This window comes from Diabrotica undecimpunctata, chromosome 2 (genome assembly GCF_040954645.1).
Source record: "Diabrotica undecimpunctata isolate CICGRU chromosome 2, icDiaUnde3, whole genome shotgun sequence".
Classification (NCBI taxonomy): domain Eukaryota; kingdom Metazoa; phylum Arthropoda; class Insecta; order Coleoptera; family Chrysomelidae; genus Diabrotica; species Diabrotica undecimpunctata.
In genome coordinates this window covers 132243218-132257668 of record NC_092804.1, presented here as the reverse complement: position 1 = coordinate 132257668, position 14451 = coordinate 132243218, and the positions used below count along the sequence as shown (strand labels likewise).

The 14451-nt window shown below is 33.2% G+C and overlaps 1 protein-coding gene across 1 annotated transcript in view; it reads right to left on the bottom strand.

The window, feature by feature from the left end:
• The window catches only part of pea (ATP-dependent RNA helicase pea), a 36728-nt gene that overhangs the window by 15024 nt on the left and 7253 nt on the right, over window positions 1-14451 (bottom strand). Inside the window, exons 6-9 of the mRNA XM_072523511.1 lie at window positions 12840-13109; window positions 11688-12047; window positions 8808-9218; window positions 768-1009 (exon numbers count right to left, since the gene is read on the bottom strand). Coding sequence (XP_072379612.1) covers window positions 768-1009; window positions 8808-9218; window positions 11688-12047; window positions 12840-13109 — 1283 coding nt within the window. The remainder of the gene's footprint in view (window positions 1-767; window positions 1010-8807; window positions 9219-11687; window positions 12048-12839; window positions 13110-14451) is intronic.

The following is a 14451-nucleotide window of genomic DNA, read 5'->3' as shown; positions in this document are numbered from 1 at the left end:
TCCAACAGACTTTTCCCTGATATTCGTCAGAGTTTTTCCATCTCTGTTGTTTCTAGTAGTCGTTTCGTTTTATTGTGCCAGGTCTTGTCGTCTTTATTATAAAACATTTTGAAATGGCGGCGCCCACTAAAAATCCCGCCAAATGTACGCAGCGTGATTCGGTTTTTAAATGTAAGGGTTTATTTCGTGTAGAGTTTATGCCTAGGGGAGAAACAATAAATTCAGAAGTCTATAGCTAAAGCCTTCAACGACTGAAACGTGCAATATAGAATAAACGACGTGGCATGTCGACGAAGGTGTTTCTAATTCACGACAATGTTCGGCCCCATACATCGGCAAGAACTCAGCAAGAACTTCAACGTCTACAACGGGAAAGCTTCGAGCGCCTTCTCTTCAGCCCAGACCTGGCGCCTTTCGATTATCACCTGCTCCCGAAACCGAAGTAATTCTTGGGTAGAAAGGAGTTTGGAAACAACGAAGAGCTCGAAGAGGACTACAACACCGGCATCGAAAAACTGATTCCCAAGATATAATACATGCCTTGACAACGAAGGCAACTACACTGAGAAATAGCCTAAGGTACTGTGACCTTGCAAATAAAATTTTGTGTTGATATCTTTTGTTTTTAATATTTATTCCAACACGTTCTTTACTTTCTGAACGATCAATGTAAGTGTAGCGAAGATTTAGTTACACGCTTAAAAGGATCTATAAAGTCTAAATCCTATCCTATCAAAAAAGTATAACCAAATCTGATTTAAAATTACCTGTGAAATCGGCGTAACTACCAACGAATCCATTCCAGTTTTGGAGTTGTAGACTTTTTGTTTTACGAAGCCTGGATCGACTACGTAGTAGATACCATCTATCGTCAACGAGGTTTCTGCTATATTTGTAGCGATCACAACTTTTCTGCTCCCAGGTGGCGCTGGTTCGAAGATTCTTGTCTGCATCTCTGAAGGCAACGCGGAATACACAGGAAGAATTATAAGTTCAGGTACATCCGGACCTAAAAATACAATCATGATTAGACGGCGGATAATATGTAACACAACATTACCAAAATATGCGCATTATATGCATTACTTTTACTACAAATATGCCGCTATTTTCTCTAAATTTGCGTAAATATGAAAATGCATATTAAAAATACTCAAAAATAAAACAAAATTTGTTTAATTTACTAATGTTTGTATTTTGAGAACGATTTCCGAAGTGGAAATTGAAACGTCAATAAACGTATTTTTACCTTTAATTGTGGCTTATTCCCATTTAAATAGTAATTAATGTTAAATACAAACATTTATGTTTAATACATATATATTTTTCACATAAAAACAAATGAAATGACACAAAAACTGATATTATAATTAAAAATCTAAAACATATTATATTTGTCCAGTATGAATTTATAATTAAATATTTTTCAAAATCTTCAACTAAAATCTTTTGCCTTCTATTACTAAAAATATGTTTAACAGAAAAAGTTCGTTCTACATCTACTGACGTTATAGAGATATATAGACGATATATATTTTAATTTAGAAAGTAAACTAATTTGCCAAGTCGTAAGATCTTCAGAAAAGTTGCCGTTAAAACGTACAACTTTCCTCAAACAATCGAAACCCTCATTTTTTTTCTAATACATTTGCTAATTTGAATTCCTGTATATCCGTAATTTTTTTGGCAATGAGCAGAAAAAGTGTTGACAAGATTAACCGAATCCCTAATTTATAAAAAAAACCAAAATTAACTTTTATGAACCTAAGTTCTTTAGCAATTTGTACGTTACTTAAAAGTTCTTGACTTTCAGTCACACTGTGAGTCATTATGAGTATCTAACAAAATATCTTTTATGGCATTAAAATGATTTGCGTAGAAAATTGCTGCTTTAATCCATGTTCTCCATCTTGTAATTACGGGCTCTGCATGCAAGCTCACACCTGGTAATTTTTCTATATAGATTTTCACACGTAAAGGTGCTTTCAAAAATACTTTTCTAAAGTGTGAAATTAATTTATTGACTAATCAAATTCGCTTCTAAGAACTTCTGCTACTTTGTTTATGTCAGGTAGAAGACAAGTGACGTATACCATGCTTGGATACAATATTAAAGCAGAGGAGTGTTTGCCGAATGAAACGGCCTACAGTCATATTATTCGTTTTGTCCGGTTGTTTTGCAGCTATTAACTAAGGTTTTCCTCGTTTATCCTCTTTTAAGGCGCCAATTATAAGATGCACCAAATATGGACCACACGAATCTGTACTTTCATCGACAATAAAATTACGTAAAAGTGGTTATCGATTAAAGAAACTTCTCAATTACTCCGGCATACAATACATTCACATTGCCCTTTCTTAGTGTTGCCTCGTTAGGAATAACGAAGTTACATTTTTCTTTTTTTGATTCATATTGATCTTGAACATTTTGAAGGGGTCTATGAATCCACTGCTGAACGGGTCCTAATGCAATCTTGTTTAGCTTTAACTTATGAATCGCAGTGTTTAAATGTTAGTGACTTAAAACTTCTCACAGAGAATATGTAGAAGAAAAAAATGTTAAAACGGTAAAAAGAAATTCCCTACAATTTGATGAATTTTTGTATTTTGATGCTTGATGTCAGTCTTTATATAAATAAAAATGAATTTTTCCAATAAAAACACGTTTCTGAAAAATTCTTTTGTGGGACACGACGCTTTTGTTTAACAGTTCCTCATTAAGGAAATGAAATGTAAAAATAGATGTAACTTACGATTTTGGAACAAGCCTTGTAAAATACTTTGTCTCCACTTAGCTTTAACTAGGAAAAACAGTTTACCCAAGCACTTTTTTCAACGATAGACATATGTAAATTTAATATATACCAAACACTTCAAAAACTCTAAACACGATACAACGTTGACTTTAAACAAATGTTTACCGGAAACTGACAAAATAATTAGATCCTTAAAAGCAGGTAACTACCAACGACTTACTATGCTAATAAAATATTTTTTTTGGAAAACCTATATTATTGCATTCAGGTAGTAATGTCCAGATAGATAATAAGCGATAGATAATGAACTCGTTCATATCCAAGTTATAAAATTCCAACAAAGAGAGAAAAATTTTAAACTTTGTTTAAATATGCAATATTGTTTGAAATAAGCAAAAATATGCAATATACGCATCTATATGCACTTATTATCTTATCACTTAAGCATTACCAAAACATGCCTATTGCAAATAGATTCTTTAAAAAAAATCGAACCGAAAATGGACTTGGAAACCAAATGGAATCACTAACAACGAAATTGGCTTTATTCTAACCAACAAGATTGCTACAATAAAAGATGTCAGTGTAATAAATAAATTTCAAACATACAGCGACTTAGATCTGAAACTAGAATAATTACTATTTTAATGGGTATAAGCCACAACTGAAGTTTAAAATAAGTTTATTGACGTTTCAATTTCCACTTCGGAAACCATTCTCAAAATACGAACATAAATAAATTTGTGAAACTAGAAAGAACAAAACCAACAGTAAGGTATAAATATTAGCAATCTAAAAGAAAACTCAGATCACTACCAGAAGACAATTAATGTAAGATTAAATGGCCAAATCGACAGTTCTCAATTATTGTAAATCATCCTTGATAGTCTCAAAGAAATCGGAGGCACGCAAGAACAAAATGAACATAGTAAACTGTCTGATAAAACCAAAATAATCCTAACACAAAGAAAGGAAATGAAAGTAAGTATAGTCAAAATCGTTTACAACGACACCGGCTATAACGTACAATCGGATATAACAAACAAAATAGTAAGTCCCATAAAATGACATACAAAAAACGCATTTATATTGCTTATAATGAACAAATCGGTTAGAGCAAACGTATTTCTTGGAACACTAGCAGTTAAAATATTGGTTACAGCGTACAATTTCAAGTACATATCTGTACCTCAGATGATACAACATCCATTTTTTTCAATTATGACATTTTTACACACTGTATAATAAATAAATAATAAATAATTATAACCAACGCATGATGTAAATGACAGTAGATATAATGTTCAATATAATATTGTTTCCACATCTTAATGAATAAGTTTAAAGGTGCTATGCTGTAAAGTTATAAAAATGGACATTGTAGTGTTGTATTTCTGCATCTACACTTGATTATTTGTCCTTTAGACATTTAGACCTCCAAAACGGGTCCATTGTATTACAAAATTTTGTTTATATTACACCATTTGGCCCAAGCCAAAAGTTTCTGAATTTGAATTCAGTTGTGTCTAGCCTTCATAGAAAACATGTCACGGAAACAATTTACTATTGAGGATCAGTTTGGAATAATTTGCCGAGTCGATTCCGGTGATTCCGCGAGTTCGATTGTCCGGGAATTTAAAACGTCACGCTCAACAATTGCTGGAATGATGAAACGGCGGGAGAAAATTATTGTGCAATTTAATAAGTGTGAAAAAGGAAAACGCGTTCGGTCATCAAATCACAGTGATATTGAAAGTGCTTTGCTCGATTGGTTCAAACAACAACGCGCAAACAATGTACCCGTGAGTGGGCCGATGCTTCAGGTAAAGGCTGACGCGTTCGCTGTGATTTTGAAGAAGAATTTTGTAATGCTTCCTGGGTTCAACGTTTCCGAGCTTGCCACAATATTGACCATAGAAAAATTTCAGGTGAGTCAGCAGTTGTTGACAGATCAAATACAAATGACTGGGTTGAAAATGTGCGGCCTACACTCAGGTCCGGCTATAGCGATGATGAAATTTTTAATGCTGACGAGATGGGGTTATTTTTTAGACTGACACCTGATCACACGTTAAAGTTTAAAGGGGAGAAATGTTCCAGTGGTAAACTCTCAAAAGAGCGAGTTACACTTCTTGTTGCAGCTAATATGTCCGGTTCCATAAAAAGGAAGCTTTTGGTGATAGGAAAAAGTAAAATGCCGCGCTGTTTTAAAAACGTGAAAACTCTCCCTATTGATTACGATTTCAATAAAAAAAGCCTGGATGACGTCGGCTATTTTTGAAAAGACTTTAATAAAATGGGACAGTGAACTTTTACAACAAAAGAAACACATAATTTTAATTTTCGACAACTGCCCGTTCCACCCCCTAGTTGACAGGTTAAAACAAATTAAACTCGTTTTTCTGCCTCCAAATTGTACGTCCGCACTGCAGCCCTTGGACCAAGGAGTTATAAGAAGTCTTAAAGCATGCTTTCGGAAAGAATTGGTGTACAAAATCATCGAAAAGAGAGAGAATAACGACGATACGAAAGTCAGTATTCTTGACGCTATACTAATGATATCAAAGACATGGGAATCTGTGCGGAAGGAAACGATCATCAACTGTTTTCCTTTTTCCGGCCTAACTAACGACTTAAAACCATCAGGAATCGCATACAACGATATTGCACAAACGCATTTGCAAGATGCCGATTCCCTTCCCAGTTCTGACTGCTCTGCAGATGACTATGTACGAGTGGATGACGAAATAAGTACGAGCGAAGAACTGTCAGATATTGACATCGTACTGAGTCACCAAACTAGTGACAAACAAAGTACTGATGAGGCTGATGAAGAATTGGAAGATTTCGGAAAAATTCCTACTGTTGCTGGAGCGTATGCTGCTTGTTCCACCATAAGAGCATTTATTCAGACTGCTGAAACTTCCCAGAGTGTGAAAGAATCATTATCAATTGTTTCCACATCAATTGAAAAAATGTTTTTTTCAGAAGTTCAAGGAAGGCGACAAATAAAAATTACAGACTTTTTTCATTAAATATTCAGGTAAAATGTATTTACATATTTTTTAATACATAAATGTATGTATTTTTCTTTGTCTTTTTAAAAATAAATAGTATATGTATGTCTACAATTTTATAATACAAAGACTTTGAGAAACCGTTATATTATGAGTATATGTACTTTATTGACTACTTATACTTATTTCAATACATATTATACATATATGTATGTAAATATTTAGATTTACGTAAGTACAATAAACACATATGTTAAATGATATGTATATGTTATTATAACATATTATAAGTATAGATAAAGTAACACATTTTTGCGTCATAAACTTAGGTACAACGAACTAACTGTTCCTACCAGTGTAATATCGTTTATATCAACCTGTTCATTATAACTGATAGAACCGCTTACAGAGAACACTGGCTACAACGTACAAAAACCACCAGTCCCATGAAGTTCGTTATAAACGATTTTGACGTTAGCAACATACAGAGAATACAATACACATAACTTTTTAAGACAATAAGGAAAAGTATTGAGGCAGACATAAGAAAATACAATGAAAGATTAATAGAAAATGCAATCGAAAACAGAAAAAACTATAATAAAACAAGAAAAGTATTAATCCTTGGGAAGAAGCAAATCGTTGCCCTAACAAAGAAAACACCAGAATTAAAGACGGAAATGAAATAATACAACTCGTGACTAAATTCTACAGTGAACTATACAAAGCAAATGAAACACTTAAAGGAGCAATCAGTAACCAAAAATATATATCATAACAAGTCCTTCCGGAAGAAGTGGAATCGACAATTACAAAAATGAAAAGCGGTAAAGCAGCTGCAATATATGGCATCACAGTGGAACTGCTTAAATACGCTGGCAAAAAAACCTGGAAAATCTGACCACTGGAATACAGTTAACAAAATTCTCACTCATAAGGAAGGTAGCAAAGACGATATCAAAAACTTCAGACCTATAAGTCTGCTACCAGTCTAGTAACAAGATATTTACAAAGATCATCAAAAAGTGATTAACAAATGCATTAGATGCTGCAGAGCCAAGAGAGCAAGCCGGCTTCAGAAGTGCTTTCAGTGCCCTGGATCATATCCATACGCTTCGAGAACTAATGAGTAGAGCTAAAGAATATGAAATACCGCTAGCATCAACCTTCATAGATTTCGAGAAGGCTTTCGATTCTATATATCCCAATGCAGTAATAGAAGCTTTGACCAACCAAGGCATTGACAAACAAAAAATTAAGGTAAAAATTTATGAGAACACTCCCACTACCAGACGCGTCCGACAAGGAGACGCAATATCACCAAAGCTCTTCACTGCAACTCTAGAAAATATATCTCAGCCATCTAAGATTTGCAGACGACATCGTTCTGATTGCTAATAATCCTGCAGAACTGCAAGAACTTAGAAACCTACTTAAATGCAGCTAGTAATGAAGTTGGCCTAAAAATGAACTTGACAAAAAGAAAACCACGTACAACGAGCTAGTGGATGTCCAAGATGTAATAATAAACAACACTGCACTTGAGGCAGTAGACGAGTATGTATACCTGGGGTAATTAATACATAAATCTGGCTCCTTACTCCCAGAAATCAACAGAAGAATGAAACTGGCATGGGCATCTTTTGGTAAAAATGCAATTATATTCACATCTAGGATGCCACTTCACCTGAAGAAAAAAGCATTAGATCAGCATATTTGTGAATACTACCAATCATGACATATGGCTGCGAAATTTTGCTACTATAAAAAAAGCTAATAGCGAAACTCAAAGTCACTCAAAGGTCAATGGAGCGATGGTACGACAACGAGAGATCGAAAAAGAATAGAATGGATCAGACAGAAAATCAAAGTCACTGATGTAATCCACATAATTGAATCTTTAAAATTGCAGTGGGCGGGACATTTAGCGAAAAGAACTGACAATAGATGGTCCACTGGAATTGCACTGTGGTCTCCAAGAGGCGTCAAGAGACCAAGAAGACGTCCAAATTTAAGATGTAACTATGACATAAGGAAACAAGCCAGTACATGGCGCAGAAAAGCGAATATTAGAAAATCGTGGAAAGAAATGAAAAAGAATATATAAGGGAGGCTGCACCATAATCCATAGAATATGCTCAGAATGATGATGATGCACTTTGCATACATTCCATTCTCTAATCATGATAAACAGAAAGGAGTTTAGGTATTTTAGTTAAAAGGGATGACAAAACTCCACCCAACAATGGCGGTATTAGAAAAAAGAATTACGCGTACAGGAATAAGTTTCCTGTTGTATATATCCGATTTATATGCCAAAATTATACATGATAAAACAGAAGCATATAACATGTAAGACGAACTCAATATTCATGAAAAGAGCGTAAAAAAACGGAAACGTTGGTTGTACGTTAAACATTGACGGCTAACGTTTATTGCAGCTTATACATTAAGTTTTCGTTAATAATAATAATAATATCGTAATAAGCTGTACTCCTCGCGACGTCCAGATGTGTACGAAAATTTTTGAGAGATACTCTAACATACCAAGTCCCTAGGGCTCGATAACACGGGAAGAGTCCCACCAGAGCACAATTCTCTTGATACCCTAGGTATCTGGGATGAGTGAATTTTCCCCTTAGAGGAAGTGTGAGCCGTATGGCTAAATCTGGATAATATCGTATGGCCGAAGCACGGGGACGGCTCGTTATTTTTAGAAATGAAAATGCCGTTGTTTGTGCCGAGAATCGAACTCGTGCGCTTTGGCTTAGAAGACTAGTTAGTATGTTGGCCGCTGAGCTACGGCCGCCCCAACGTTTCGTTGATTGTAGACTACAAAGATCTTAGAAGTTTGGTATAACTTGGGTAAAGTTAAAAAAAGTGATACTTTGAAAGAGTCAGCAGACCAAAGTCTGGTGTGAGGTTAAAATTAATCCGCTCGATGCCTCTCGAAAGAATATTATTGGTGATAAAATAAACATTGATATACATTTAATAATAATAAAAAATTTACCATTATTAATAACATACTTACCTAAAGATTTCATTCTCTCATACAAAATTTCACAAGCAGTGTCAATTTCCTCCTGACCAGTCAAAAAAAGTAAAATATCTCCTGGAGGTTCTCTCAAATGTATTTGCATCACCGTTATCAAACTAGCATCTAAATAATCAGTTTCTGGCTCTTTTGTATATAAAACCTCAACGGGGAAAGTCCTACCGGGAATAGTAAATATGGGTGCTTTAAAGAAATACTGTGAAAATTTAACAGCATCTAAAGTAGCTGAGGTTACTATCAGTTTCAGTTCTTCTCGTTTCATGACTGCTTGTTTTAATAATCCAAAGAGAACATCTGTATGGATAGTTCGTTCATGAGCTTCATCCAACATTATTACTGAGTATTGTTTGAGGTCCAGATCCATGAGACATTCCCTTAATAACATACCTAAAAATAAAATCACATTAAATCAAAATTAAACATTTTAAACTTCTCGAAATTCAAAATATACTTAGAGAAAGCCTTGACTACATGGAAAAGAAAATGCGAAGGCATGGGAGCACCGGTACGGAACAAATACCTATATACGTTAAGCTTTGCAGACGACCTCAGCTACACGATGAAGAAACTACAAGAAGAATATACCAAGGCTGGCCTAGATATTAACCTCGCGAAAACAGAGTACCTATCTACAAGTGAAGAAGACATAGAAGATCTACAGATTGATGACAACGTAACAATCAAAGGAAAGGATAAATTCAAATACTCGGGGTTTATAATCACGAAAAAGGCAACAACAGAGGAAGAAATTACACAAAGATTAGGACAAACAAGAACAGCAATCGACAACTTAACTCAGTATGGTGGGATAGACACCTAAATATGAAGATAAAAACACAGATTTATAAAACATTAGTGCGAAGTACTATGACATATGGGGCTGAAAATTGGATCATAAACAAGAAAAACAGCAGTAAGATAGTAGCAACAGAGATGGAATGCCTGCGAAGATGCTGCAGAGTAACAAGAATGGATAGGAGAAGTAATGACGAAATAAAGCAAAGAACATCAATAGAAACAGATATACTAACAGATATAGAACAAAAAAGACTAAAGTGGTATGGACATGTACGAAGAACTAGCGACAGCAGATGTATAAAGAGAATAGCCGAATGGAGCCTCATAGGAAGGAGGAAAAGAGGACGACCCCGAAAATCCTGGAGGAACGAAGTAGACGACGCATTGAGTAAGAGAGGCCTAAATGATGGAGAATGGAACAACAGAGAGAGATGGAAACGGTTGAGCGAGGGAAGTCAGTCAATACTGTAGAATCCCTGAATATATATAAAATCTCGAAAAATATTAATAGTAAAGTTTCAGACATTTGACACATATAAACAACAACAATGAACAAAATTTCGAAAACTACTTCTTATATACTCATGTTCAATATAACTCAGTCCTAAATGTCTAGTAATTTTAGTAATTATTTATGTACTTTGAAAAATAAAGGCAGATATCGAGCACAGTTTTATTAATTAGATCTTGCCCAAATACTTTCGCTCCCTAGAGCATCTTCAGGGGCATTTCGTCAATTTTGGGCTATCCAATAATTGCAGAATGTCATACACATAAAACTAAACATAAAGTTGAACATAACACTACACTAAACAAGGACAAACAGTTTAAAATAATTTAAATGGTCGAATCTACATTCTGGTCGGCATCTTGAAGATGCTCTAGGGAGCGAAAGTACTTGGACATTATTTAATAAAACTGTGCTCGATAGCTGCCTTTATTTTTCAAAGTTCATTTATTCGAGCATTCAACCTTATATCAAATTATTTATGTGTTATGTTGATCAAATTTTCCATTCAGGAGAAGGCAGTTTAAAAAAGTCAAATTTTGACTTTGGCTAGAAGTTTTTATAAATGGAAAGTTTCAACGAAAATTAATGAATATACAATTCCATTATACATGAATATTCTTCTTTTTACAATTAAAGAATCTGTAACATTAAAAATATTAGAATTGATGAAAAAACAATTAGGCAGACTAAACGAAAGGCAAAAAAGAACATTGGATAAACAAAAGATGTCAACAGTTTTTTTTTGCTGTCAATAGCCGTCTGTTGTAAACCGGTCGTACTTCAGCTAGCTGGCTTATTAAACATCTTCCATTTATTCATCATACCCAGTCCAGAATTCTGAAGTCCTGTAACAACTCAGTTTGTACGGGTCTAGTGGATCGATAACGCTCTAATGCATACTGCTACGGTAGATGGTGACGTGTCGTATGACTCAGAACGGTAAACATGTTTATCACTAATATGCTTATTCATTGATTATTTTCTAGGTAATGCCTACCTGACAACACCCTTTGTTATAAAAACAACAGTTCGAAACTTCTGAAGACGAGTCGATGAAAAAACCAGTTTGCCGTTATAATTTCGCCGCTAGTCGAGAGGGCTGTCGATGTTTCTAGCTTAACGGTACTGGCGTATATAACAGGACATTTTATTTGGAAGGGACAGTTAGTTTTGAAGATTCGCGGTCGCGATTCAATTGTAGTGTTCGGATACATAAATTATGTAATTATTAATCAAATAAATTGTTGATATAAATTATCGTGCTTTTTAATAAATTAAAATAAGAACAAAATAATAAATTATAAATTAAATAAAGACATAACAATTAATAAATTCACAACAATACTTTCTCTAGCTAGGGAAAAGGAGTTTTTCGATTGTTTGGATATTATTAGTATATAATTCTAAATTAATATATCCTTTAAAATCCTTTGTTTACCTAATACCGTAATAATTGTAACAAATTCGCTACAGCTTGTGAAAAAATCAAATTTGAAAACCTAAATTAACATCTAAAAGGGCATAAGAATGTAAGAACACAAACTTACCATCTGTCATGTATTTTATCATAGTTTCGGGACTAGTACAATCTTCGAAACGAATGGTGTAACCAACCTCTTGTCCCAAACGACATCCGAATTCTTCAGCAACTCTTTTAGCTACAGACATGGCTGCCACTCTTCTTGGTTGAGTACAACCAATCTTTCCTCTCGATGTAAATCCAGCTTCAGCTAAGTACTGTGTTATTTGTGTTGTTTTTCCTGAACCAGTTTCACCAATAACTATAAGAATTTGATTGTCGGTTACGGCTTTTCGTAATTCCTCTTTGAGCTTATATATTGGTAAGGATTGACGTTGCTCTATTATTGTTAAGTTGGTCTTTTTACCGAATGATGATTTTTTGCCACCTTAAACAAAATTAAGTGTTTACATTTAGATGTTATAAACGTTATATATATATATATATATATATATATATATATATATATATATATATATATATATATATATATATATATATATATATATATAAAGAGTATCATTTTGTCATTATTTTTCATGAGATTCTTCTACCACATCGAAGACACTACAGAAACTTACAATAGAATAAACCAATGAAAAAGATCGCATATCCATTTAGTCGAACATATTCTCTACAATCTACAATATTATTTATATCGTACATGATAGAACGAACTAAAAGACTAGGATTTATGCTGCAACAAAAATATTTGTTTTGAGTCACATAAAATTTGTGTTTGTATTTTACAATTCATAATGAATAATTCTAGCAGTAGATGTTTAAAATTTAAACAAAATCTGCATTTAAAAAAAAAACGAACTTTAGACATTTACGTCTAAAGAAACAGTAATAGAGTGAACGGAAATAATAAGACTGAAATGGTTAATACATCTGATAATAATGGACAATAAAAGGATACCAATAATTTGACAAGTTTTGTCATATAAAAATATGAACACTTAAAGAAGATATAGCTTATCTTACTTAATAGAACGGACAAAGAGATTGAAGACGAAAAAGATTTACTTCGTAATTGATTATTTATTTGTAAAATATAATAAACTAAACAACCGTTACTAGTAAACTCAATTATTTTGTTTACGTTGTTTTTGTCTAATTAATACCGCAGACAATTTTGACATTTAGAACAATGAAAATAAAATTTTAAATAATATACCTATTACATGTTTTTTCCATTCTGGTAAATCTTGAACTTGTAAGCCTATTCCTCTGCCCATCATTCTTGATTCGTCCTCTGGAAGAGGATCTATCCAACTCTTATTCTTACCGGAAGGCTGGGAATCGACCTCCTGTTCCCGCTGAATCATTTTCTGTTCCCGTCTTTCTTTAGCCAAAGCGGATTGCATCATGGCAGCTTGGGCTAATGACCCGTCTGGATTTTTGACTATTCTTACAGGACTAAGATCATGTAAGGCTCTACCGTGACCTATGAAAAATAATAAATTGTATTAAATATATGACACTGTTCATATCAGTAATTCAAACATTCTAAAAGAAAACATTAAAAAAATACAAATAAAAATATTATATTAGATATAAAAACCAAATATAATATAAAAAGTTGGAGAAAATTTTAACTTTAATAGTTTCAATTATACACTCAACTGTCCAGAATATTAAGTTTAATTTCGGTAAATATATTTGGACCATTTTTAATTCATTTTATTTATTCAGGCCTATAAAAATATGCATTACCCTACCAGTGACAGTTCATGCACTTCACTTTTACTAAAGTGTTAAAAAGCTTACATATCTGCTGTGTTGCATAAGTGTTGCTGCTATTACAACTGTATCATTGGCATATCTCAGATTGTTGATTGAGATCCGGTTGATTTTAATACACCTAGTAGAGACGAGACCTGATCAACCACTGTTTTATTTATGATGTCGAAACCTTCCCTTTATTTATACATATATTTCAAATTGTTTTATGGTTTATTTGTAACAGTTTATTAAGGACCCGACAGTGTCGTTGGATGTCTGTCTATCTTTGCGAAAACTGTTGAAGGAAGGCTCCTAGAGTTTTGAAACTTAGCCCTCTTGGACCAAGTAAGATCCCTATTGAATTTGAGTCAACATGTCAAAGGTGGCCAACAAAAGAGCGAACATAGTCTTGAAACTTGGTATATACCATAATCTTAGTGTAAATTTTGTAACGTTATAACCATCACATTTTTGATATTTTTCTTGCAATACAATAAAATAATAATTATTTTATTCCAATTTCTTTTGATTTTATTCATTTGTTTGTTTTACTATGTTTCTTCCAGAAATAGTTTTCGCTCAACTTTTCTATCAGCTAAATATTCTGTTATAATGAAAAATTAAGTTTTTAATTTTTTTGTATGTTCTTTCCTGTAGTTTTATTTTAATATTTCTTAATAAATTGTTTTTTCTTAAGGTCAGGTTCCTCCAAACAATTTTTAAAAAAATCGAATTTTTCAATTGTTTTAATAAAAGTATATGTAGATAGAATCTTTCGGTTAATTCATTTTTCTACTTTAAATTTGTTTTAATAATTAAATTCATATATATTTGTGTAAATGATATTGTCCTTTTCATTGCTATTTTTTTATAATTATTAATTTTTAGAACCTCATGGCAAGATAAGACATTTAACTTTAGGCTTTTAACTAACACAAGATTTTTTGTTGTATTTTTATTTATTATTGGTCTTTGTCTTGTTTTCCTTTTTGGTGGGACTACCCATGTGGTGTTCACCCCAACTGCATGCCAACATCAATGCTACTACCACTTTAGTCAACACC